The sequence below is a fragment of the Oryctolagus cuniculus genome, chromosome 14 (genome assembly GCF_964237555.1).
Source record: "Oryctolagus cuniculus chromosome 14, mOryCun1.1, whole genome shotgun sequence".
Classification (NCBI taxonomy): domain Eukaryota; kingdom Metazoa; phylum Chordata; class Mammalia; order Lagomorpha; family Leporidae; genus Oryctolagus; species Oryctolagus cuniculus.
Window position 1 is genome coordinate 39,943,349 of NC_091445.1, and position 27,705 is coordinate 39,971,053.

At 53.8% G+C, this 27,705-nt stretch overlaps 1 protein-coding gene across 2 annotated transcripts in view; it reads left to right on the forward strand.

Moving 5' to 3' along the window:
- ANKRD33B (ankyrin repeat domain 33B) overlaps window positions 1–14,266 on the forward strand; it is a 79,283-nt gene extending 65,017 nt beyond the window's left edge. For both annotated transcript variants that reach the window (XM_051853567.2, XM_002714089.5), the window contains one exon: window positions 6,786–14,266. In XM_051853567.2, the coding sequence (XP_051709527.1) occupies window positions 6,786–7,597 (812 nt within the window). In that variant the 3' untranslated portion in view covers window positions 7,598–14,266. The remainder of the gene's footprint in view (window positions 1–6,785) is intronic.
- Window positions 14,267–27,705: the final 13,439 nt, after the last annotated feature.

Consider the following 27,705-nt stretch of genomic DNA (forward strand, 5'->3'; position numbering starts at 1 on the left):
TCTGGCTCTGCCTGTCATATCCGGGGGAAATGACACCTCCTAATTGAATGGTGACTATGTGGTGTTTTTGTGTTGGGCAGAAGCTTTATCCACTTCGGGCTGGCTGGATGGGCTGCTGAGTGCAGAAAATTTATGGTGTCAATCACATCAGTGCGTCTTCTCCAGAGAATTAGTGTGAAGTGCAAACTCTTGTTCAGGTCCATTTCCTTCCCATCACTGCTGTGTCACTGTTGTGCTTTCCTTCCTAGGTCTCCTAGAGGCTTTAGGCACATCCGAGGGCAGGTGCAGGGTTATGGAAACACCTGCCTGAGGGCAGTGCCTTTGTGTTAATAGGTTCCCCAACCACCCCCCCCCCCCCCATATTTGGAGACATGCTTAGCGTTAGGTTCTCTGCCCCCTTCCCTGCCTTGTGAGCCGCTTCCCGTCCTTGTCCAGAATGGTCCTTATCAGTGTAGGTCCTTGTGTGTCGTGTGTCGCGCACTGTGTGTTGGGACCTGGAGCAGAGATGACCCAACCCACAAAGTCGGGGCCCTGGCTTCAAGTCCAGCCCCTCTGTAAAGCTGGAGCCGACTGCTCATCTCCCTGGGCCTCAGTTTCCCCTTCTGTAGAATGTGGCTTTTGACAACACCCACTTCTGGAAGTCGTGCTGGGGAGTGAGTGAGTCCACACAGGACCGCCCTCGGATCCCGCCTGGCGGTTCCTCTTGCTTATGACCATCGGTGTGATGATCGTTGCTGGTGCATTTATGTATTTAGCAGTTGTTTGCTGCATGAACGAGGAAATGTGGCTCACTGTCCCTTGGAAAGTATCCTTGTAGTGAGATGCTTCCGCTTTCCTGTGGAGGGTCAGAGACTGTGCTCGCAGGGTTTCTCCATCCTGTCACTACTAGACGGGTTCTTCCTTGTGTCGGGTTTTGAGTAGCATCCCTGGCCTCCTCCGCTAGCTGACTGTAGCACCCCCAGGCTGGGACAGCCCAGAGGGTCTCCAGGCCTTGCAGCTGTCCTGGGGGGCGGGATTGACCCCAGTTTAGAACCACTGCTGAAACTAATTTTAGTGGGAAAGGATGCAAAAGGGAGAAGAGAATCTTTGGCATGGTGGAAGTTTCTCCTTTGCAGCTTACTCTGCATTCCTGCCTGAAATGAAAATGTGACACCTCCTGGAGGAAGCTTTTCATCTCCTCCTACTGCAGTTCTTCCTAGAAAAGTGGGGTTCATTTTCCCTTGCACTTCGTGTGTAAGTTTGGCTGAAAGACACGTCCGTGGTTGGGTGGCTTCCTGGGTTGGTGAACAGCGGTAAGGATCCTTGCCGAGGTGCCTACAGAATTCGCACAGATATTTTTATTTCTTCTCGTTTCCTTTTCAGTTCCTATCAGTGTAGACAGAATGAAAGTGTTGAGAGACAGCAGCAGCCTGGGAATTTCTCTGAGATTGCTGCTTCCGTACAGGGTGCGCTTGTATTTCCATGAGGAAGCTGACTCGAAGCTCTTTGCAGGGATCCTGGGATCACTTTGTTTATTTTATTATTATTTTTAAAAAGATATATTTATTTCTTTTGAAAGAGTTACAGAGAGGGAGAGACAGAAAGAGATCTTCCATCTACTGGTTCACTCCCCAGATGGCAGCAATGGCCGGAGCTGAACCAATACAAAGCCAGGAGCCAGGGGCTTCTTCCGGGTCTCCCACATGGGTGGCAGAGCCTAAACACTTGGGCCATCTCCTGCTGCTGTCCCAGGCCATTAGCAGGGAGCTGGATTAGAAGTGGAGCAGCTGGGACTCGAACAGGTGCCTGAATAGGACAGCAGTGTCCCAGGCAGCAGCTTTCACATATGCCTCAGTGCCAGCCACCTGTGATCACTTTAAAAGCAAAAGGAAAGCACTACGACAGATTCCTGGTAAAAATGTGTATCTCATTCTGATTTTGTCAAGCGCAGTATTTTTCTGAAAATGAGTGTTTTTTCACCCAATTTCTTTTCCTTTCCTTTCCTCTCCTTTCTTTCCTTTCTTTCTTTTTAAAGATTTACTTATTTATTTGAAAGGCAGAGTTACAGATATAGAGGAGAGACAGAGAGAGAGAGAGAGCACGCGCGCGTGCTCTTCCATTCACTGGTTCACCCTCCAAATGGCCACAAAGGCCGCAGCTAGGCTGATCTGAAGCCAGGAGCTCCTTCTGGGTCTCCCATGTGAGTACAGGGGCCCAAGCACTTGGGCTGTCCTTTACAGCCTTCCCAGGCGCTTTAGCAGGAAGATGGATCAGAAGTGGAATAGCTGGAATTTGAACTGGTGCCCTTATGGGATGCTGGCACTGCAGGCGGCAGCTTAACCTGCTGTGCCACAGCGCTGGACCCCCCTCCCTCCCAACTTCAATTTCTAAGCTATGATTTCATTATGCTCAAAAGGAACTGTTGCCATTTAGAAGTGACAAATTATCGAATTGTTTAAATTTTCTGATAGTTCATAGCATAGGAGCTCATGCTAGTTCTTATTTGCCTTGTCAGGTTGAACAAAAATATTAGAATGTTTAAAACTTTGGGTTTTAATACAAATTATGGCTGGGTTCTGAAAAGCTATTTCTTCCTTGCTTGCTTGCTCGCTCTCTTTTTCCCTTTGGATCTTTGGTTTTGACTTCCTAAGGAATAATTCCGGCTCTGCTGGTGAGAACTGCAAGCGGGAGTGCAGAGCCTCGTTAACTCCCTGAAATATTAATACCCCGGAGTGACAGGTCTATTTAAATAAGTGGCTCTGAGAAGCCACCCGAGGATGTGATTTTTGGCTAGAGAGAGGCAGAACTGGCAGAGGGTGGCAGGTCCCACACCTGTTTAGAGCGTTCGCTTTTATACCTGAGGTGTGATGACATCGCTGCCGCCGTGGGAGGCAAAAGCAAGCCTACAGAAGCCTTGAACTTCCTGCGCTTGCAGGGAGCAAAGCAGCTAGGAAACAAGTCAAGGAAGGGATGACAGAGACGCTCCTTCCCCTGATGGTCACATTTCTGCCACAAGCCAGGTGACTGATGTCACCGGAACAGTTGCTCCCTGTTTGTAAGGACAACAGGAGCTTCCTGGGAGCTGAGTTTGTCACAGCGGAGCTATTACGGTTATTAGAGAAAGGACTATAAAAACCAGGTCTGCCTGGCACCCCTCAGCAAACCGCAAGCTGAGCAGGTTTTCTGCAGTATGACCTCAGGGGGCCTAGGGAGGCAGGAGGAAGTGAAGCAGGGAGGGGATGGATGCTAATCTGTGGGGCTCGTGAGTTGGGTACGCACCCTCGTGGGCGAGTGGAACTCAGCCCCCGGGCCCCCCCATAGTTGACAGGACAACTCAGAAATGCTGTGCTGAGCAACAAGGAAGCTGGTGGTGGTGGGAGCATCCTTCTTCAGTCCTAGCTGCCCTACTGTGGAGGAGACTGGACTGGAGCTGGGCGTCTCCATCCTGGTCTGTCCCGGGAAGAGGCTGGCAAGGGCTGGTGGGTCCACAGCGGTCCCCTGGAGCAGCAGGAGGGAGGCCTGAGCTGGGCTTTGCAGGGTGGGTAACATGGGGCTGGGGACTGGCTGGGGAGAGGGGAGGGAGTGATGTGTTTGGGCTCCCCCCACGCCTCCGCCCCCTCACACACATCTGGCCTGACTCTCGGGGGGAAGCTGAGAATGAGGGATGGAAGGCAGATGTTATTCCTCTTTAGCACCTGTTTGGAGCACATGCTGCTGGAACAGACATCCCCATCTCCAAGCTGCTGCTTTCCTCACCTCCCCGGCGGTCCTGAGCTTGGTGGTCCCTGCAGGGCGGGCCCTGGGCTCCGCAAACGCATCTCAGACCCCAGTTCTTTCCTCCAGAGCTTGTCGCCTTGTCACCACCCAGCTCCAGCGCAGCCACCAGACCCTCGGGCCTCCCATCTGTGTCTCACGTTCCCCCGGTACGTCGGCCCCTTTGGGCATAGGGCAACAGCACTTTAGGGCTGGCACGGTGTCATGGGGCAGTGGGGACTAGGACTGCAGTCCTGAGGTTGCATCCATGCTTCTCTGTGAGGGTGACATTTGACGATGGCTGGGGACATTTTTAGTTGTCGTGAACTGATGGAGTGCTACTGGCACCTGGCGAGCAGAGACTGAGCATGCTGTTGACACCTGCAGGACCCAGAGTAGCTCTCCTGGTCACTGGTTGTCTGGCCCTGAGTGTCAAGAGTGCTGATGTTGACAAGTGCTGGTTTAGGGCAGTTGTGATGCATTGCCTAGAACTGAGCCTGCTGCTGCCTTGAATAACAGAGAGAATGCTGCAGCTCAGAGCATTCAACGTGGCAGCAGGTGCACCCATAGGCAGGAGCCCACCTATTGACATATTTGGGCCCTGGATGAAACAGCACTGGATGGGATTAAGGATGCAGGTGGCCTCCTGTGGAGGAGATGGGCACAGTGACATTTAAGGAGTCTCCGTATTCCTGAAAGGTTTTCCTATAAGAAGTTAGTCACCATTGCTTGTCTTTCATGATTGAGTTACTTTGTGATATTGCTGTCACCAGTAGCTTCTTTGGGCAGTAAATCCCTAATTTACGGCAGGCCTGAGATGTTAGGGCCATACTGTAGTCCCATTGCTTTTGTTCTTTAGAGTGTTTGTGTTTTCTGAGCTCATCTTGAAAAGACTGGGGAACAGGAACTCTGGACAGCTGTTCCTTTAGTTTGCCATTAGCATTTGAAAAATGTGTCTTTCAAGCAGTGTTCATTAAGATTTTAATTTTGTAGTTTGTTCCTTTTCAGAGTGGCATGCAATTAATTAAGGTTTAATGTGTCATCTATTTTTTGCAGTGACATTTTTACTGCCCCCTTTTCGTTTTAGTCACTTTATAAATTGTGCTCTAGCTAATGAGTTCCATCCTGATTTCCACTTCCAAATAATCACCCCTCTTCCAGGGTGGCTGTTCTTTTTTTTTTTTTTTTTTAAGATTTATTTATTTTACTTGAAAGTCAGAGTTACAGAGAGAGAGGAGAGACAGAGAGATATATCTTCCATCCGATGGTTCACTCCCCAGATGGCTCCTCTGGCCGGAGCTGTACCAATCTGAAGCTAAGAGCCAACATTTTCTTCCAGGTCTCCTATGTGGGTGCAGGGGCCCAAGGACTTGGGCCATCTTCTACTGCTTTCCCAGGCCAGAGCAGAGAGCTGGATTGGAAGCGGAGCAGCTGGGACTCGAACCGGAGCCCATATGGGATGCCAGCGCTTCAGGCCAGGGCGTTAACCTGCTGTGCCACAGCGCTGGTCCCATCAGCACTGTTGATCAGCCACTGTGTGCCAGACACCTGGGTCTATGTGAGGTATAAATGAAGATGCCTCAGCCGGTCCTGGTTTCCAGAGGAGCTTGCAGACTAGAAAATTGCGCTGATTCTCCACACCACTGAACAGCAGTTGCATATTAGCTTCTGTGGTATCAAGCTGAAATGTATGCAATTTCACCATTTTGAGCTGAAGCTTAATTTTGCAGTGGGTAGGGGGACAGTGGGTGCTATGGGAGGATTTAAGGAAGTGACTAGTGTGAGGGAGACTGGGGTGTGTCAGTCAAAGTTCTGCAGAGAAATAGAGCCAGTAGGAAGTGTACATTACGAGATTTATTGTTAAGAGTTATGGTTCATTGGGGCCGGCACAGTGGCTCATTAGGTTAATCCTCTGCCTGTGGCGCCGGCATCCCATATGGGCGTCGGGTTCTAGTCCCGGTTGCCCCTCTTCCAGTCCAGCTCTCTGCTGTGGCCCGGGAGTGCAGTGGAGGATGGCCCAAGTCCTTGGGCCCTGCACCTGCATGGGAGACCAGGAGGAAGCACCTGGCTCCTGGCTTTGGATCGGCGTAGTTCCAGCCATAGTGGCCATTTGGGGGTGAACCAACGGAAGGAAGACCTTTCTCTCTGTCTCTCTCCCTCACTGTCTAACTCTGTCAAATTAAAAAAAAAAAAAAAAGAGTTGTGGTTCACGCGGTCGTGGTGGTTGATGGGTTTCGGGTTTGTAGGGCAGGCTCGCAGGCAGGAGCTGAGGCTGCTGTGCCCAGGCGAGACTGCTAGCTGATTGGCTGATCTCACCACACTGGGGAGGGTCCTCTCCTTGACTTACAGGCAACTAACTGTAAGATGCAAGACCCCTGCCCAGTAAGTCCTGGGGGTGCTCTAGCCTGCAGAAAACTCATCATCCCCCTGCCCTGCTTGGGGGCAGGATGGGCACTGGGCTGGGGTCAGGAGGCCCAAGCCTGAGACCTGCTCCCTGCTCTCTGGTACCGGCTTTGCCAGCCCAGGCAGCTCCTACTGTGACTGTGGTTTGTTGGGTGAGGAGTCCTGGGTGAATGGGAGGCAACCAAACTGAGCAGGGCATGGCCTCTATCCCGGGGAAGCCCCACCCCCTCCACTCAGCCAGCGGGTGTGACAGGCAAAGGGTGGGCTGCTTCCTCCAGGCAGGACCCCCGGCAGCCCTCCAAGTGAGAGGATATCAGGTGGGCACTGGGTGCAGGCAGGCAACTTCGCCGGGTGGGATTTTCAGAACACTTTGGTCACAGCATGCAAGTGTGGGGAGATGGCTTTGTTGTCCCTTCTTCATGGAATCACAGGATCTGAATTCAGGTGAGGTTTTACTTAGGAAAGACCATGGATGGCAGTGCTTGGAGGCGGTTGTGTGATCACAGTAAAGGTGGCGGGGGAGGGCTCTTTCCACACAGTGGCAGGGCAGAGCCTGCTCTAGGGCCCTGGGCTTGGCTGCACCTCTGCTGGTGCAAGGAAAGTGCTTCTGTCACCCAAACCCACTCCCGTTTGTGTTTTCCGTGTTTCAGGGGCAGATGTGCACGCGAAGGACCCCCGACGCGGGATGTCGCCCCAGGAGTGGGCCGCTTACACAGGCCGGGCCGAGGCCGTGCGTCTCATGCGTAGGCTGCTGGAGCGCCCCTGCCCGGAGCAGTTTGGGGAATCCTACAAGCCGGAGCTGCCGCTGCCGCCCGTGGGAGCCCCGAAGCCGGCAGGCTCCAAAAGCTGCTTGCAGAGGCTTGCCGAGTGCCTGCGGTTCTCGCTGTCTTCCCGCTCCGCCCCAGGCCTAGAGGACGGAGGGGTCCTTGACCACATGGTGAGGATGACCACGAGCCTCTACAGCCCCGCTGTGGCCATCGTCTGCCAGACCGTGTGCCCCGAGGACCCCCCGTGCGTGGGGAAACGGCGGCTGGCGGTGCAGGAAATCCTGGCAGCACAGGGGGCCCAAGCCGCCGGTGGCCCCGAGAGGAGCCCACAGCCGCAATTCCGGACCTCACAGGCCACGGGCGACTCGCAGGAAGGGGTGCCACTGGCCAGCCTGCGGCGAGCCAGCCACGCCGTCCCCCGCAAGGCCAGCCTGCTGCAGCTCCTGCGGCGCAGCAGCGTGCGGCCTGGTGTCGTGGTGCCCCGAGTGCGCATCAGCAAGGCACCCGCGCCCACCTTCCAGCCTGAGCGGGCAGCGGGCAAGGGCAGCACCAAGGACAGCGCCCACCTGCAGATCCCCAAGTGGCGGTACAAGGAGGCCAAGGAGGAGAGGAAGAGGGCGGAGGAGGCGGAGAAGCAGCGCCAGGCAGAAGCGCAGAAGGAGAGGCGGGCGCCGCGCTGGAGGAAAAGGACGTGACGGCGCGGGCTGTGTGCGGGCAGCTTGCGGAAGGGTGCACCTGCGCCTGCGGGGCGCGTGCGCGGGAACCGTGCCCCTCCCAGGACCCATGAAGCTGTCCGTGTTTCTATGCTGTGTGCTCAGGCTGCTCCCAGGAGGGAATCACATTTGCTCAGGGCTGATTCCGCTAGCAATCCAGACACCTTGTGGGCCATCTGCCTGGAGGTCTCCCATTGGAGCACCCCAAGGAACGATTTTCAAGAGCAATTTATCAGAGGGCATTTTTTTTTCCAGAAGTTTTGTATTTTTAATCAGAATCAAATTCAGAGCATTATACAGACAACGGGGCTCTTTGTACTGAAGGCGGTGTTACTACGTTTGTTTGTCTGAAGGTTTTAAGATAACTGTTACCAGAGCGAGGCCTGTGACAGTGTGAGTTCACATGGATCTGTGGGAATCCCGTTTCCTTTTGCAGTTGGTTTCTTGTTGGTGCATGAGGGCACTGGGTATTCTGATTTCTTTATGTGAACATTTATTTCTCTTTGAGGGAATTGTTGACTTTTATAGCAAAATGATAGAATGAGACAGAGGGATCAGATTTCATTGTATCTTATTTTTAAAACTCTTACCCGTAGAGTAATAATAATGAAGAAAGTTGCCAAATTATGAAACAGTGTGTAGATCAACAGGTATTTATTGCTAGAACTATATGCACTTTAAGCAAGGGATTTTAGATAAACTGTATACAGGCTCTTTAACATTTAAAAACATAGAAATGAGAGAAAAAAGTCACCTAATCAATTGAGGGCCTATTTGATAAGTGATGACCAGAAAGGCGAAATTTAGTTATGTGATATGGATGTAAAGATAGCTAGGAACCCCCATAGCACACACTGCTGAAGTGGGGAGGGTGATTAGGATTGGGAGGTGGTAGGCAAATGTGTTGCAGGCCGAGTTTCCCCAAGCAGACAGGGTGCCCCTTTTGGCCAAGTCTTCCCAAGTGGACAGGGTGCCCCTTTCTGTCAAGTCTCCCCAAGCGGACTGGGTGCCCCTTTTCTCAAGATGCAAGTCCAGAGACTGCCTCCTGTGGGGACTGCTTTGAGTTTTCCTCTGGTGGTTGCCCCAGTTTTCCGCTCATCTGCAAGACAGCTTTATAGAATTCCCCAGGTGTGGGTTTTGCTGATTTTCTCGGGTGCCCAGCTCTCAGTGGGAGTTTTTTGTCCATACTTTTATCTCCAGTGTTGAGAGCTGCTAATGAATCTCTGGCCATCTGGATTTGACATTTTCTGCCGCGTAGACACTATATTTAAATATTTAGTTTAAGGAGTTGGAAGCCATAGATTTAAAATATTGTGGACTGATTTGGAAGTGCTCCACTGTAACCCTAGCCATGTTGTGATGTGCACCTGTCTGTCTCATGCAGATGGGGGGAGGGTGGGGGTGCTGGCTTCTCCTTGTTTCTCCCCTTGAGCAGATTTCAGGCCCTGAGCAGTCAGGGATTTCACACCAGCTTCTCCCCGCACTCCATTCAGCTGGGTGTCAGCCTGTACCCAGTCTGTGGGGAGACTGTGGGGTGTGATGAAGAGACAGGGTTTAAAATAAGTTTCCAGGAAGCGCCTTCTCAACTCCACAGAGATGCATCTGCCTTGAGAACCCCTGACAGTAGTTGGGTCACCCTTGGAGGGCATGAGGGCTGTGACTGCCCCTGGCCGTTTTTGGAGGGGGTCCTTTCTGTGTCCCCCAGAATCGTGGCATCTTCCTGCCTTGTGTACACAATCCCCAGGCTGGTCCCGAGCCCCACATTCACTTCTGTGGGCTGAGGACCCAGCAGGGCAGTGCCAGTGGTCTGGAATCTGTGGTTCTCCATGGTGGCTGACCTTGAGAACAGCGAGAGCCCCTACCCTATTGTGCAAGGTCTCACGGGGCTGGGGGAGCCACGCCCTGGGGTTTTCCTGAAGCCCCCATTCCCCTACACGCTGCAGCCTGCATTGAGAACTGTGATTTCTCCACATCAGGTGGTGAGAGGCCCTCGTTGCTGTTATGGTGGTCTTTTCAGGATGCCCATCTTGAGCCCCCACAAAGGGTTACTGGTTGGAGCAACCAGTGTCAGGTGATCGGCATGGGCGGACTCTGGATGTTGGAATTCCCATCCATTTCCACCGTGGAAATTTGCACTGGGAATGGTACGGAGCCCTCCGCCCCTACTGAGACCTTGGATCTCTGCTGCCTGCTACTCAGAAGTATGCATTTCTGGCCCCACCCATCCCTCTACCTCATCACAACCCATTTTGAGAGTCGGGGACTGTGCACACATGGGGTCTCACTGGAGTGACAGCCAAGGACTGTTCTGAGCTGGGCCTTCCCCTGTGAGTTCCAGCCTTGGCCGGGTGCACAGGACCTGCTGGGGTGGCATGGGTGTATCCCATGATCTCAGGGTCTGCAAAAACAGCTGTAGAGATACGTGCATTTACAAAAGCCTGCAAAGCCAGCAAGTGTGGGTCAGCTCAGTGATTTCTTTGGCCAGCCCGACAGTGGACTTGCCACTTGCCCTACTATGTGGGAGCTGCTACGATCTGGCTGGCATTGGGTACTGTGAAGGAGACTGACAGGTGCCAGGGGAAGTCTCGCTTCCTGGGGAGCTTGCTGTGGGCCCTGGGAGCAAAAGGGAATGTGAAAACCCGCAAGACCCCAGTGCAGGAAGGGCTGTTCAAGCTGGAGGGCAGACTTTGCCCAGTACCACTCTGCAGAGCTGAGTGGCATCGGTGGCTGCCTGCGGGATGCTTTCAGTCTCATGAGATGGGGAGGCAGGGGCCAGGTGGCTGCTGCAGCTCTATGTGAGATAGCTTGCGCAGGGTCTCCTTTTGGGCAGCAGCCTTGCCGGCAGAGGAATGCTGGGAGGCAAGGAGAGCGTTATCAGCCGCTTTGTTCTCTCTCCTGTTGCCTTTGGAATGGGCAGGAGGAGGTGCAAGCAGGTCAGGAGAGGAGTGCAGGAGTCAGCAGAGGGGTCAGCAGGGTGGCCTCTGGAGTTATCACCCCTCACCCCGGGGATTCGCAGGAGCTCCAGGACACGGGCCCCAGGAGAGGAGGGGGCTGTGGGTCTTTTCTGGGCGCCCCTTGCAGAGGAGTGAACAGATGAGCCACCTGAAGGGCTCATGGGGTTAGTGCAAGGTCTGTTTTAGGCTCAAGATCATGGTCATCTCACTTTGGAGAAAAGATTTCCCAGAGCAGATGAGGTGGTCTGGTACCCAGGATGGAATCATGCACCTGCCACGCTCCAAGGATGTTTTTCAGCTTCGGGCTTTTCTGTTGCTTTCCGCAGCTGCATTTACTCACTGTGAAGGGTGGCGCTCCCTGCGCACACCCCTTCCTGTGTCGTTCGGGGGGCCACTGCCTTAGTGTTGCCTCCGACTTCGTCGTGTTTGCTCTCTGCCATCTGCTTCAGCATCTCTCTGCTCCTCATTGGCCTTTTTTGCCTGTGCCCTTCTTTGGGTTGGGCTGAATTCCTTGATCATCTGTGGCTCAGAGTCCCTGCCGTGTCACCAAGTCCTGGTCCTGACTTCCACATCCCCAAGACACAGTCCAACCCGCCCCCAGCCCACAGCCCCTTTTTCCAGGAGGTTCCTGACCTGCGATGGAGGGGTCTCTGCTCGCTCCCCTGATGTTCATTAACTGTAAATAGTGAATTTCAAGTTGACAGGTACTTCTCAGGGATTTATACATAAACGTAGTTAGGGGAGAAGGTGAGGTATAGCCTAGTGCATCTTAGCGTTTGCGTACATGAGGATGGAACGGGACAGAAGGACGGTGTCACGGCTGCTGACCGGAAGTGAGATGCCTGCTGACCCCTCGGACGTCCTGGGTGATGGAGCTGGGGCTCTGGCAGCTGAGGGGTGTTTAGGGGGACATGCAGGTGCCCAGGGTCTTCAGCTGCCCCTGGTGGATGCATGCTTTGTCTCAACAGCAACAAACCCCACTCTGTGGGCGGGATGACTGGTAATGCAGGTGGCCGCTCATGGCTTTGGCCTGCGGGGCTGACGCTGGGATATGTGGGATGCCCACGGCCATCTTCTCTGCCAGCCTCTGTGAACAGCATCCCGCCGTCAGCCCAGTGCTGAACCCGCCAGGCTGGAGCAGGGCAGGGCTCTGCGCCTTTTTCTTCTCCAGCTTCCCCGCAGCTCCTGCAGCCCTGGACGCCTCAGCCTCGCGCGGTCCCAGCTGCCATCCCCGACACGCAAGCCTCGTTCTGTGGGACAAGGTGGAGTTCCTGGCGCTGGCTGCAGATGGGTCTGTGCGTGAGGAAGGGTCTGCTCCACCACCTCTTCCCTGGTCACTGCAGGAGGGGCACAGCTGTTGTGGATGTGACAGAAGCTCTCGACCGGGACAGACCCCAGGCCCACAACAGTCCCCAGACAGTTGGGAAGCCCCAGAGATACCCGTTATGGAGAAACACGTGGCAGAGAGTGAACAAACGAGCCTGCACTGAGAGTGGCCGTGGTGCTGCTGGCTGGCAGGAGCACTGTGACTCTGGCCCATGCTGCCCGGAGCGGGGAGGCAGTGCTCTCGCTGACCTTGGACCCCGCCTTTGTGCAGGGAGGCGTGGCTCTGCTCTCCGAGGTGCACCTGCTCCACAGTGGTCGGAGCTCCTCACCGCTTGCCTTTCCCGGGACAAAACACCAGTCTTTCTCTCTCGCAGTATCTGGGAGACTCCAGCGTGCTCCCCATGTGTGTGCTCTGCACCTGCCCTCCACCGTGGGCCACTTGCTGGATTCTGCCCTGGAGGTGGGTGCTCGTCTTTTGGAAGACCTCCCGGGGTATGTCTCTGCTGCCTGCCCCTCGGCGTCACCCCAGACGGCTCAAGTTAGCTCCTTTCCACTGGGCAGCCTCCTGGAGGGCAGGTGGAACCTTGGTCACGAGAGCGCCTGATGGAAACACTTCTGGTTTGTGACAGCAGCTGGGACCCGGTGAATGACCACTGCGGGGTGGGTGCTGTCATCTCCGTGAACTTGCCGAAAGGCAGTTCCAGCAGCTCTGAGGCTGTCTCCTCAAGTCTGCACCTCTTCCCAGTGCATTCACTATTTGTTTTATGCACCTTTCTGACCGAGTCAGCTGCTCAGCGTCTGTGCCCGTGAAGTTCTGTGTGTGTTCGTTAACATTTTAAATAAGTGACTAGAGAAATTCCTCTGGAGGGGTTTTTGTAAGAAGGCAGAAAGGAAACCTACCTGAATGCATTTGACTAGTTTTTTGAGCCACTCAGTTGAACGCAAGTGCTGCAGACACAATTTCTGCACTCTGACTCAGCCTGAAATGAGACTTACGAAAGGCACAGCCCCTGCTGTGTTCTGACAGTCCTCAGCAGCGGCTGCACCAGCGTGGACAGTGTTTTATAAGGGGGAGTGTATGCACACGCATGTGTGCTGAAGGGAGACCCAGCCTTGTGCTTTGCCGTGGCCCCTGGGAAATTCTAGGTGTGAGCCGCTCCAGTGGTGTGTGTTCAGTCAGACTGCACAGCTGGAGGACCCACTGGTAGCGTCCCAGCCAATGTGCCATTAATGTGGCCAGAGTTGACACAGCCCAAGCTGTGATGCCCCAACCACCTCGTGTGGACCTTTGCCAGCAGGTCTGGGTCATGACTGCCTTTGACAAGCATTGGCCACGTGGAGGGGCCCAGACCCATGGGGATGTCCCCTGTGGAGACCTCCACCAGGCATCCAGCCCACAGCCCCAGGTAAGCCCAGAATCAACGTCGTACCCTGAAGAAACCCAGATTTCTCAAGTCTGCCCGAATGTTAGCTCCTCTGATCAACGTTCTCACAGTCTCATGTTTGAGAGGCACCATTGCATTGTACTGTGGCATTCTTCTACTGTTTTTAAAGAACAGGTGGGGGAGAAGCAGGAAAGGAAACTGGCCATGCAGCTCGCACAGTGGCCCATGTTGAGTGGCTGGATTTGTCTGGTGGGGGATGTCGTCATGGAGTCTCCCTCATGCCAACGTTTAGCAGAAGTTCTGGAAGCTATTGTAGAACTGTACAACTATGTGTGCTTGCTGGCAGCCATGAAAGGGTACCCCAGACCCTGCCATGTGACCGGCAGCCCCAAGAGGCCCTGGAGCATCCGAAGGACTTGGAATGCTGTGCCCTGTCCCAGCGAGCATGGAAAGCTAACCTTAATGGAGTTCTCATTGGTCAAAAGCCAGTTCTGCCTGCCACATGCTGGGTGGCCGAGGACCCATGCTTTGAGCAGCGGTACTTTGTGACAGCAGCAGAATGGACCGGGGTCAGCTCTGGGTTCTGAGTGTAACGCTGTTTTCGTTGTCCTGTATCTCTCACATCATGCTGTGAAGGTGTTGACTACGACTGTGACTGTATACACTTCAGAGAGCTTTATTTTGAGTGAGCATTTTGTTAGGGTTTATAAAAGATATTTTCCTATTTAGACCTCAGGGCTATTTTGGGATCCACGATGAAATGTCACCCCAGCAGCTTCAATTCTCAAAGGGGCGATTGCCTTTCTGTGAAATACGATGTCCTGTTATTTCCAGGAAAGACTGTGTTTTTCCTTTTTAACTTCTAACCAGTTCTGTGTCTGATGTTTTAAAAGGATGTAAGAGAGATGTCCTAATGTAAAGAACTGGGAAAATTATGGCTAAAGAATTAAAAACCACTTGCAAAATAAACATGGTACAAAGTGTGATAATGGAGTAAACTTAAGCCTCTATAAATTAGGAAACAATAACAGTGAAGCAAACCAGTATTTTTCATGTCATGGATTTTAATGGGAACAAATGAGTGCTTCCTTCAGCACCGCTTCCTCTGTGTGTTCAAAGATTATGAGTTCGCGAGTCCCTGGGAAGCGCCGTCTCCTCTGTGGCCCTGACCTCTGATAATCCGCCCCTTTCCAGAAGTGCCCCGGGCAGGCGGGCTCCCTCCCAGGCGTTGCTGTGCATGGCAGAGAGAAGCTGACACGGAGTTTTGTGTGTGTGCTTCTCCCTTAGTGGTACGCTGCAGGTGTTGGCCTTCAATTTCCCTCGGGGGACTTTAAGAGGATTTAGAAATTCTTTTCTCTTAGTGGCTAAAGACGTGCTATGTGAAGTTAGAGGAGGAGAATTCTCAGAAGCAAAGTCACCTTACCTTTCCCCTGCAGAGCCCCTCAGAACGGTTACCTGTATGTCTGCGTTAGCTTCTTGCCACTCTAACAAAATACCCGATGCAGGCAGTTTAGGAAGAAGTTGGTCTGTTTTGCTCATGGTTTTGGAGGTTGGACAGCGTGGTGCAGGCTCTGGCGAGGGGTGGGAGTGGAGCTTGAGCACGCGTGTGTGCAGAGTAAGGCTTGTGTGATGAGCTGGGTGGGGTCTCATCGCTTTGGAGGGCAAGCCCGGACTGACCCCAGCGCCTCCTACAGCGACGCCCTGGGGACCATGCCTTAAGTCACAGTGGGTGCTTGGGTGACGCTCAAACCACACGCAGACCATAGCAACTCCTCTGGAACTGTACTCGTGTCCACGCAGGTGCCTGTGGTACAGTTTTGCTCACTCTGCTTTGGGGAGAGCGTGTTTAAATCCCCTTGGTTTCTGAATTACTGCCTGGTATCTCTCTGTAGGTGTGTTCCGTGGTGCGTGTCACCGTTTCGTCTGGGATGGACTATTTATGGACAAGTAAAGGGAACCTTGCACTTCCTAGTTGTACCCACAAGTGAATGCTCTTAGAAGATGAGTAGCTTTGGGGTTTGCCAAGTTGCAGCCCTGGGTGATTCAGCCACCAGCAGGGGTCAGGAGAGGCCATTGCTCATCAGCAGCCCCGCTGGCTACTCAGAACGTTCCAATGTTTGCAGCTAAATAGGTAAAAAAAAATATATAGTAGCTTGTTTTACTTTTCATTTCCCCAATTATTGATGAGATTTTTTGTGTGTTTTCCAGCCATTTTAATTTCCTGTATTATAAGTGGGTTGTTTCTTATTTATGTTTTTCTAATTTTTTTGCTGGTGTTTTTTGCTGATTTATACCGGAGTTTGCTGTGCATTTTGGATCACGGGTCTTTCTTGCAGCTTGTGTATATTTTGTCTTCATTTTGTCACTTATTCCTAAGACAGTTGTGTGAATGATTTAAATTATGTTTTAGTTAACTTGTCAAACTTTGTTTTTTTTATTGGTTGCTTTTTCTGTTTAAGATCTGACCCCAAATGGACTTTTTTTCTTATAGTTATTTATAGCTACTTTGTCTTTTCTTCTTAGTTCAAAAACATTCACGTTCAGACAAAAGCGTGAAGGTGATTTTTGATGGGATCAAAGCCACTAGCTCCTGCTTATTTTGAAAGTTCTGTTGTGAACTTAGGAAAGCTGAAATCAGCCTGTAAACTTCATAATTTGACATGTTTGTTAAGGAGGGACCTAAACAGGGAATACAATTTTAAGTAAGACTTTGTTCCAGAGCAGGATCACAATCAGAGGTTATTTGTACTCGTTTGAGAATTAGTGAGTGAGGTGTGTGTGGGGTGGAAATGCTGCTACCAGGTGGTAAACACACAAGGGGGTGGGCCTTGAAAGAGCTTGAGAACTGGGCTGTGAGGTGGCCGGGGAGAAGGGTGGTCTCAGCTCCTTTGTTTTCCTGCCTGGGTGTGGCTGGGCGCAGGAGGCACCGAGTTCCCTCTGTGGAAGGCAGGAGTGTGGTGGGACGGGTGTATCTCCTGGTGGTCTCGGGAGCAGTGTCCGAGCGTGGGAGGCAGCAGGCTGCTCGGGAACGCCGCCTGAGGGTGGGCGCGCAGCTTCCATTGCCGCCTGCTCCCCAAGGCCCTTCTTGTGGTTGCTGGCTTGTGTCAGGGCAGGTCACACCTGCTGTCTCCCTTGATGCCAACTGGGCTGGTTTGCAGCCAGGGACACGAAGGTGACTCTGAAGCCTCCGAGGTGCAGGTCGCTTGTGTGGATTTGCTCGCCAGTCAGCAAGTGCATTCTAACCCAACTCTTCTGCCTTGCTATTTCTTTTCGTTTCTTTTTTAAATATTAATTTTTTAATTTTAAAGACAGAGGCAGAGAGAGAGGGAGGGAGGTACTCCATCTGCTGGTTCACTCCCCAGATGGCTACAACAGCTGGAGCTGAGCCAATCTGAAGCCAGGAGCTAGGGTTCTCTTCCAGGTCTCCCATGCAGGCTCAGGGGCCTGCAGAGCTAGATCGGAAGTGGAGCAGCTGGGACTTGAACTGGTGTCCATATGGGATGCCGGCACTGCAGGCCATGGCTTTACCTGCTATGCTGTAGCATCAGCCGTGCCTTGCTATTTCGAAAGTGTGATTTAAACAACAATGAAGTCCAGCAGTCAGCTCCAGGGAGGTGACATCAGCTTGTCATGGCTCGTGTCTGGACAGACCCCTACTACAGCACAGGCTCGAGTGATCCTCGGAGGTGCAGATGAGAGATCCTGATCACATCCCACCGAATGGGCCCTGTGGTGCGTCATAGGTCAGGGGTAAGGAAAGCAACACCTCCCCTCTCTTGCCTCCACTGCTTTGCAGGTGCCGAGGCCCGGGTGTCTCCTCCCTTTGCTGGTTCCTCTAACCCTACCTGCTTGTCCTTGAGACCGTGCGACAGCTCTCAGCGCTCCTGATCACCCCCAGTTACGCAGCCAGTGGTGGTCCTGGGCTCTCAGCAGCAGTCTCCTGGGGCTGCCTTAGCAGTGTCCACACCTTGGGAGGCTTTCAGCAGCTGAATGTCCTTGAGGCCCCAAGTCTGAAACCACGGCGTGGGCGGGGCAGGGCGTGTGCCCTCTGTAGGCTCCAGGGGGTTTCCTTCCTGGTGGGAAGCCACCTGGCTTCTGGTGGCTTCAGACTTGGCCTGGCTGTGGTGAGCTCCCTGCAGGCTTTGTCTCTGTCACCACATGGCCGTCCTCTGTGTGTGTGTTTGTGTCCAAATTCTCCTTTATAAAGCCACCATGCCGTTGGGTTAGCACCCCGTAATCCAGTGCAGCCTAATGGTCAGCTGCTTATCTTGGCAAAGATCCTATTTCCAAATAAGGTACGATCATAGGAAGTGGGGGATAGGACTCGAATGTGTCTGGGGGACACGGTCCAAGCCACAGCCCCACTATAGCTGCTGGGAGACCGGGCAAGTGCCCTCCCCACACCCCAGCTGGCTGCATCCACCTTGGTGATGAGGGATTATGGGGATGGCCAGACACCAATACCTGACCCTGGGCGGATGACAGAGACACCCCTGGGGAGGAGGACCCTGTGGGCCACACAGGGCCACACTGAGGAGATACGTGAGCAGGATGGGAGGGGAGGCAGGCTTTGGAGTATCATGGTCAGTGCCCCTTGGGTTCCACAGGAGGATGCAGTTGGCTGGTCTGAAACACAGCTGGAAACTTGGACAAGCAGGTGCTGTGCCTGGTCCCGTGACAGGAGGGCTGGTGGTGATGAGGGGAGGAGAGGAACTCACCTATGAGAGTGGAGCTTGCAGTAAGATGGAATTCTCTCCCGGTTTTCCCAGCTGCCAAGGCAGCATGGAGTGTACGTTGGATTTTAATTCCAGACCTTAACACTGTGTTTATTTGTCGAATGTGCCGCAAATCCTGCAGCTGTCCTCTGCCATCAGCCTAGGCTGAGCCTGCTCGGTAACACCGTGCACCTCCCAGCGTAACAGCCATGGACCCTCCCAGGGTAACAGCCACTGCCCCTCCTGCTGCAGGCCCCCTGGAATCCGCTCGCTCTGAGACGTGAGTCACATCGGACCGTATTTCTGCTCAGAGCCTTCCACAGGTGTGTGTTACTGCCAGAAATAAATGACAGCCTGGAGGCATGTGGGGTCTGGCCGCGGATGTCCCTGAGGTCCTGGGCCTCAGGTGCGCCAGCTTTCGGCTGAGTTGTGGCAGCCTTGGCCATCTGCCTGCCACACTCACACCCCAGGCTCTGCTGAGGGCTCTCACGCAGTGTCAGGCCCTGCCTGTCCTGTTTGCACTGTTGCACCTGCCTGTTTCCTTTCTGGCATTTTCCATGTGGTCCTGCCTGTGTCTTCCTCTGTCCTGGCATAGCCCCGTGAGGCAATGGCTTTGTCCTTGTAGATCACAAACAGGGCTGAGCCACGGTCACTAAAGCCTCTACCATGTGCGCCACCTGTAGGCTGTGTGATTCCTGAGACTAAAACAGTGACCACAGATGGGGCTTGCGCCGGACATGCTCAGGGTCCCCATGGAGAGCCACAGTGAGAGGAGGGGCCGTAGGTCCCTGAGCTCCAGGGCCTGGGACAACCTTGAGGCCCAAGCCTTGGGTGAGCAGCACCCCCTCCTCTGGGCCATGCTGGGCTGCAGGAAAGTCCTTCCTCCCCAAGCGCTTGGCCCCTGCAGCTGGGACCGTGCAGATGAGGTGCTGATGTGTGGCCAAGAGGTGTGAAGTGGAGACTGGGAGCCGGCTCCACCAGCTCAGGGGGAGGCAGAAACATGGAAGACATGCGCTGGCTCCTCTCCCAGAGAAGCAGACGGGAGGAAGCTGCTTAGCTCGCTTAATTAAACCCGATGACAAGATGCATGCGCCCAGCTGCCTGGGGAAGGTCTCTGGAGCAGACTGGCGGGCCCAGTGCTGGCTGCATGCTTGCCTCGGGCTTCTGGTACTGTTAGGGAGTCTCTGAGTGAACACAGCACACCCCACCTGCTGCCAGCCCTGGACCCATTGCTGCGGGGCTCACTCTGAACATCCTCTCTGCCCGTTTCCTGGATTGCCAGTGCTCGGGGGCTGTCCACCTCTTGTCTGCCTCCATGTCCTCCAGGCAACCGAAGCTTCTCTGAGAGCTGCTGGTTTAACCGACAGCTGCTCGTTCTCTGTCGCTGTTCATCCCTGTGTCAAGTGCTGCGGTCATTGAGAAAGGGGTTTCTCGACTTTTCTTAGAGGATATCTAAGGGGCGGAGCCAAAAGCCTTTGGTGGTGTCCTGCCGGCCCTCAGCTCCCTCTGGTGATGAAGGAAGCGACTGTTCTGTAGAACCCTGCACTCCGTGCACGGACAGATCTGTCCTGCCTGAGGCTGTCCACTGTGTCCAGGGAAAATCTGCACCCCGGCACCTTGCCGCGCTCTGCTCCAGGGACTGAAAACTCACCGGGATGAGAGCCACCGTAGCTGCTCCACCAAGCCTGCCCTCGCCCCATTGCTTGCTTTCGGGATTCTGTGTGAGGGAGATTTGCTTGGGGTGACGCCCCTGCCTCATGGGAAGTCACACTCTTCAAAGTGCTGTAGGCTCCTCCACCTGCCATGTATTGGGTTGGATCATTCTCTGTTGTGCATGGGAGGATTTTTGGTGATGTGCCTGGCTCCCCACCAACACCCTCACCCCAATTCAGTTGTGATGACCAAAATAGTCCCCAGACATTGCCAAATATCCCCTGAGGGACAGCCCCCCAACCTGGAGACCACCATCTTTAAGCTAATGAAGAACATCGCTCATTCTCCGAATATGCCCCACACTCCCACAATAGCCCAAGTGGGTTTCTACTGTTCCCACAGGAATCTGAGCGTTTACATTACAAACTGTGGGGCTGCTTCTATTTAATTATTCTTTTTAAGATTTATTTATTTGAAAGAGTTACAAAGAAAAGGAGAGGTCATCTATCCACTGGTTCATTCCCAAGATGGCTGCAACAGCTGGGGCTTGGCCAGGCTGAAGCCAGGAGCCAGGAGCGTCATCTGAGTCTCCGATGTGGGTACCAGGGCCCCAGACTCTTGGGCCATCCTGTACTACTTTTCCCAGGTGCGTTAGCAGTGAGCTGGATCAAGAGTGGGGCAACTGGGACTTGAACCGGCACCCAAGGTGGTTGCATGCAGCGTTGTTACCTGCTGTGCCCCCATGCTGGCCCCGGATGGCTATGTTAAAAGCTCATTTAGAACTGGTTGGTTGAGTCCCCAGTCCTCCAGATTGTTCGATCTTTACATGAGATCACACTGGGTGTCTTCCACTTGACAAATCGGATGTTTCAGAGCATGGCATTTGGATTTATGATATTTAGGATTAAAGGACAGACTGCAGGAAAAATAATTTTCTCTTGTTATGAATGTCCATAATTGAATGACAAAGTGTGTTTGGAAGAGCAAGTTAAATGTTAGACGGCTGCTGCTAAGATGGCAGATGCTTCAACAAGGCCAACGTGGGAACAACCCAGGATGCTGAGGGCCTGGGGAACAGTGAGCTGCCCTGAACTCTCAAGTTGGTTAATTTCATGTGAAACCCTGGCTGGGCTACGGTGCCCAGATATTTGGTTTGATGTTATCCTGCATGTTTCTCTGAGGATATTTTTGGGTGGTCTTTATATTGGACTTAAAAATTATTTATTTGAGAGGGAGAGAGAGTGAGCAGGCAAGCGCCTACCCACAGGTTCATCCCCCACATTCTTGCAATGGCTCATGCAGGCTGAAGCTAGGAGCTGAGAACCCATTCTGGGTCTCCCACAGGGGTAGCAGGGACCTGTGTACTTCACCCTTCACCGTTGCCTGCCAGGGTCTGCATTAGCAGGAAGCTGGAGTCAGGAGCCAGAGCCAGGAGTTGATCCGGGTACCGCCATGTGGGAGAGGCACATCTTCACTGCTACAACCAACACCCACCCTAAATCATTGCACTTTGGGCAATGGAGATGCCGTCCACCTTCAGGCCTGACCGGAAGGAAAGACTGACCTCTCACTGCAGGAGGGGACCCTGCCAGCCAGCGGCCTTGGACTTGAGTGACAATGGCAGCCTTTCCTAGCCTCCAGTCTGCCGGGTCACCCTGCAGATACCGAAGGTGCCAGGCTCAGTCTGTGAGCCAATGCCCTGAAATGTGTTTCTCTTTTTCCCTCTCTCTCCGTGTGTGTGTGTGTGTGTGTGTGTGTGTGTGTGTGTGTGCGTGCATCCATACGTCCACGTGCTGCTTACCCACAGGGATGCAGCCTGGAAAACACATCGTTGGTTTTGCCGATGTGTAACCTCCCCCGCCCCGCCCCGTGCACTCACACCAGGGCAGCCAAGATGCCCCTGGGTGATGCGATTGTGTGGGACCTCCCTCGTGTAGGAGCTGTGCTGAGCGGCTGTGCCCTCCTGCGACTCGTGACTGCTGCACCACGGAGAAGCATGCTGGTGACACCATCACGAGGACGTCTCATCACCCGAGGTCTGTGCCTGCCCCGCCCCCCACCACGCGCCCTTGCTGTGTTCTTCCAGACCACTTGGCTGTGGATGACTCCTGGACGGGTTATGGGATGCCTGGGTTTTGTTCTGATATGATCTTTTTTTATACTGCAGAGGCTAGCAGGATGCTGGTTCTTGGGGGAAAAAAAGTTTACATTTGGATTTGTGAAAAGAAGTTTGAGCCAATACAGCAGCTGGGAAAGCAGCTAAAGCTGCAGAAGGGCCGGACACCTCGGGCTGGTGAGGCAGGAGGCGGCTGTGTCCAAGGTAACTAATTAATTAATGAAACACCTGCTGGGCCTGAGGGTCTGTGTCCGTACCCAGCCCCTGTCCTGCCAGGCTTCCCGCCCTTTCTTGGGCTGTGCAAGCAGGGCGGAGCCTCCATGTGGCCGGCTGTCACCCCCTGTCTCATGGGCACATCACTCACTGGGGCTTCCGTTCCCCGCACACATGTGGTACCAGGACCCAGGCTGGTGGGAGAGCAGGGCTAGTCTGTGGTGCAGGGTTGCTCCAGGTGGGTGTGCACCGGTGCCCCTAAGCCCATCTCGGAACCTGTTTTCCTGTTCACCATCCCTCAGCCTGCTCTCAGCCCTGGCCCTGACTGGGGAGCATCTCACAGCGTCTCCATTGCCCTGAGTCACAGAAGGAATAGCGACAACGATAACAAAATGTTAAATATGGACGGAGCACTCACTGCTTTCATACACACGTAACTGGGAGGTTCTGGAAACTTCCCTACATTGGGAGGATTGAAGAACAGCCAGCCAGCCACCTGCAGTCTCACAGCAAGTGAACAGAGGTGGGACGGGGCCCCAGGCCTGCGCTGGGCTTCTGGTCGGGGCTGCTTTAGCTTGCAGAATGCAGCCGAGGGCGTCCGTCCTGTGGGCGTCCAGGCAGAGATCAGGATGGATGGTCACGTGGCCCCTGGGCCAGGGAGGCAATGCCTCCTGCAGGAGGACCCGCTGAGGGAGGGGGCCGTCCACAGGGCGGGGCAGCAGGAGGCTCTCCGAGGGCCAGCCAGACAGCAGCACTGGGAGAGGCGGTGCCTGCAAGCCGTGAATCCAATAGCGATGAAGAGGTTTCCTGGTGCAAATGTTCGAGGGGCTGTGCTTTGAGCGGGGGCCACGGGAGCCCCAACAGACTGCAGTGCAGAAGTCAGAAGCACACGGTCCCTCCAGGGGCCTCAGGATGGTCCTGCCCACCCTGCCCCGCCCATCACTAACCTGGGCCTCCTGTCCCTCCTCCCCTTGCTCCCTCTCCCTCACTGCTGATGGGTAAGTGTCCTCCCACCTTCTCTGGAATCTTCCTTCCTTGCCAACCAGAAACCTCTGCCCCCGCCAGTGCCAGGTGTCCCTGCCGGGAGCCTGGTCTGCGCATCCCACTCGGGCCTCGTTCCTCGAGCACCTGCACTAACTGGCAGGTTTGTGGTTGGTTTTCATCTGAGCAAAGCGTATCAGGACATTGCGGCCTGATCTGACGCCGACCCAGGGACTTCCCCAAATCCCCTCCCTCCACTTGCTTGGGATCCTGCGCTCAGGATGGTGGCCCTGGCACTTCTGTGTCTCTGTGGACCTCCCTGTTCTGGACATTGCCCGAGAATGGCATCTTAGAACACGTGCTCTGCTGTGACTGGTAGATTTTCACGGTTCACTCGCACTGCACTGTGGCTCAGTACTGACTCCTTTTTAAAATTTTTTTTTTTTTTGATATTTATTTTATTTACTTGAAAGGCAGAGTTCCAGAGAGGCAGAGGCAGGGGAAGGAAGTCTTCCATCCACTGGTTCACTCTCCAAATGGCTGCATCAGCCAGAGCTGAGCTGATCTGAAGCTGGGAGCCAGGAGCTTCTTTCAGGTCTCCCACGTGGGTGCAGGGGCCCAACCACTTGGGCCATCTTCCACTGCTTTTCCAGGCCATAGCAGAGAGCTGGATGGGAAGTGGAGCAGCCAGGACTCAAACCAATGCCCATATGGGATGCCAGCACTGCAGGCAGAGGCCTTACCTGCTACACCACAGGGCCAGTCCCAGGGGACTGGTTTTCATGGCTGAATAGTATTCCGTTTTGTGGTGGATCACACTGTTTGTCCTTCGCTGTTCTTCAGCTGATGGGCATGTGGGCTGTTTCCTGAGTAGCACTGCCATGAACATTGGTGTGGAGGTTTTTCTGCACACACGCTGTCACTCCTCAGGTATGTACCTAGGCGTGAGCTGCTGGGTCCCATAGTTATTCTGTGTTTCATCATCCTACGGACTGCCAGACAGTTCCTGGGGATGGTGGCAAATTTATTCTTAAAAGCACTGCTGGAGAGTTCCACCTTATCCAGTTCTGGTCCACACTCACCATTATCTGCTACTGATTCCAGCATCCGGGTGAAGTGGTATCTCATGGTGGTTTGATTGGCATTACCCTGGTGATTAAAGATGCCAAGCATCTTTTTTATAAGAAGTATTTTTAAAATTTTATTTGAGAATCAGAGTTACAGAGAGAGGGAGAGAAAGAGAGGTCTTCTATCCACTGGTTCACTCCCCAGATGGCCACAACAGCCAGGGCAGTCAGGCTGAAGCCAGGAGCTTCTTCTGGGTCTCCCACATGGGTGTAGGGGCCCAAACACTTAGGCAATCTTCTGCTGCTTTCCCAGGCCACTAACAAGGGGCTGAATGAAGTGGAGCAGCCAGGACATGAAACAGCCCCCATATGGGATGGTGTTGTCACACACAGTGGTGTTACCTGCTATAGCACACCAGCTCCTGCTCCCCAAATTTTAAGAGAGGGAGGGAGGGAGAGACAGAGCGAGAGCGAGTGAGCTTCCAACTACTGGCTCTCTCCAAATTCCCACAACAGCAGGGCTGGGCCAGGCTGAAGCTGGGAGCCAGGAACTGAATCTGGGACTCCCACATGGGTGCAGGGGCCCAAGTACTTGAGCCATCATTTTGTGACTTCCAGGGTTCAGGGAGCTGGAATGGAGAGCAGGACAGGGATCTGAACCCAGGCACTCTGATATGGGATACAGGATACAGGATACCCAGGCACTCTGATACGGGATACAGGATACGGGATACAGGATACGGGACACCCAGGCACTCTGATACGGGGTACAGGATACAGGATACCCAGGCACTCTGATATGGGATACAGGATACGGGATACCCAGGCACTCTGATACGGGATACAGGATACGGGATACCCAGGCACTCTGATATGGGATACAGGATACAGGATACCCAGGCACTCTGATATGGGATACAGGATACGGGATACCCAGGCACTCTGATACGGGGTACAGGATACCCAGGCACTCTGATATGGGATGCAGGATACGGGATACCCAGGCACTCTGATACGGGATACGGGATACAGGATACGGGATACCCAGGCACTCTGATATGGGATACAGGATACCCAGGCACTCTGATACGGGATACAGGATACGGGATACCCAGGCACTCTGATACGGGATACAGGATACGGGATACCCAGGCACTCTGATACGGGATACAGGATACCCAGGCACTCTGATACGGGATACAGGATACGGGATACCCAGGCACTCTGATACGGGGTACAGGATACGGGATACCCAGGCACTCTGATACGGGATACAGTATACGGGATACCCAGGCACTCTGATATGGGATACAGGATACGGGATACCCAGGCACTCTGATACAGGATACGGGATACAGTATATGGGATACCCAGGCACTCTGATACGGGATACAGGATACCCAGGCACTCTGATACGGGGTACAGGATACGGGATACCCAGGCACTCTGATACGGGATACAGGATACGGGATACCCAGGCACTCTGACACGGGATACAGGATACGGGATACCCAGGCACTCTGATACGGGATACGGGATACAGGATACGGGATACCCAGGCACTCTGATACGGGATACAGGATACGGGATACCCAGGCACTCTGATATGGGATACAGGATACGGGATACCCAGGCACTCTGATACAGGATACGGGATACAGTATACGGGATACCCAGGCACTCTGATACGGGATACAGGATACCCAGGCACTCTGATACGGGATACAGGATACCCAGGCACTCTGATACAGGGTACAGGATACAGGATACCCAGGCACTCTGATACGGGGTCCGGGATACGGGATACCCAGGCACTCTGATACGGGATACAGGATACGGGATACCCAGGCACTCTGATACGGGATACAGGATACGGGATACCCAGGCACTCTGATACGGGATACAGGATACGGGATACCCAGGCACTCTGACATGGGATACAGGATACGGGATACCCAGGCACTCTGATACGGGATACAGGATACAGGATACCCAGGCACTCTGACACGGGATACAGGATACGGGATACCCAGGCACTCTGATACGGGATACGGGATACAGGATACAGGATACCCAGGCACTCTGATACGGGATACAGGATACGGGATACCCAGGCACTCTGATACGGGATACAGGATACGGGATACCCAGGCACTCTGATATGGGATACAGGATACGGGATACCCAGGCACTCTGATACAGGATACGGGATACAGTATACGGGATACCCAGGTACTCTGATACGGGATACAGGATACCCAGGCACTCTGATACGGGATACAGGATACGGGATACCCAGGCACTCTGATATGGGGTACAGGATACAGGATACCCAGGCACTCTGATACGGGATACAGGATACCCAGGCACTCGGATAAAGGATACAGGATACCCAGGCACTCTGATACGGGGTACAGGATACAGGATACCCAGGCACTCTGATACGGGGTCCGGGATACGGGATACCCAGGCACTCTGATACGGGATACAGGATACGGGATACCCAGGCACTCTGATACGGGATACAGGATACGGGATACCCAGGCACTCTGACATGGGATACAGGATACGGGATACCCAGGCACTCTGATACGGGATACAGGATACGGGATACCCAGGCACTCTGACATGGGATACAGGATACGGGATACCCAGGCACTCTGACATGGGATACAGGATACCCAGGCACTCTGATACGGGATACAGTATACGGGATACCCAGGCACTCTGATACAGGGTACAGGATACAGGATACCCAGGCACTCTGATACGGGGTAGAGGATACAGGATACCCAGGCACTCTGATACGGGATACAGGATACCCAGGCACTCTGATACGGGGTACAGGATACAGGATACCCAGGCACTCTGATACGGGGTCCAGGATACGGGATACCCAGGCACTCTGATACGGGATACAGGATACGGGATACCCAGGCACTCTGATATGGGATACAGGATACGGGATACCCAGGCACTCTGACATGGGATACAGGATACGGGATACCCAGGCACTCTGATACGGGATACAGGATACGGGACACCCAGGCACTCTGATACAGGATACGGGATACCCAGGCACTCTGATACGGGATACAGGATACGGGATACCCAGGCACTCTGATACAGGGTACAGGATACGGGATACCCAGGCACTCTGATACGGGATACAGGATACCCAGGCACTCGGATACAGGATACAGGATACCCAGGCGCTCTGATACGGGATACAGGATACCCAGGCACTCTGATACGGGGTCCAGGATACGGGATACCCAGGCACTCTGATACGGGATACAGGATACGGGATACCCAGGCACTCTGATACGGGATACAGGATACGGGATACCCAGGCACTCTGATACGGGATACAGGATACGGGATACCCAGGCACTCTGATACAGGATACAGGATACGGATTACAGGTATGGGATACCCAGGCACTCTGATACGGGATACAGGATACGGGATACCCAGGCACTCTGACACGGGATACAGGATACCCAGGCACTCTGATACGGGATACAGTATACGGGATACCCAGGCACTCTGATACAGGGTACAGGATACAGGATACCCAGGCACTCTGATACGGGGTAGAGGATACAGGATACCCAGGCACTCTGATACGGGATACAGGATACAGGATACCCAGGCACTCTGATACGGGATACAGGATA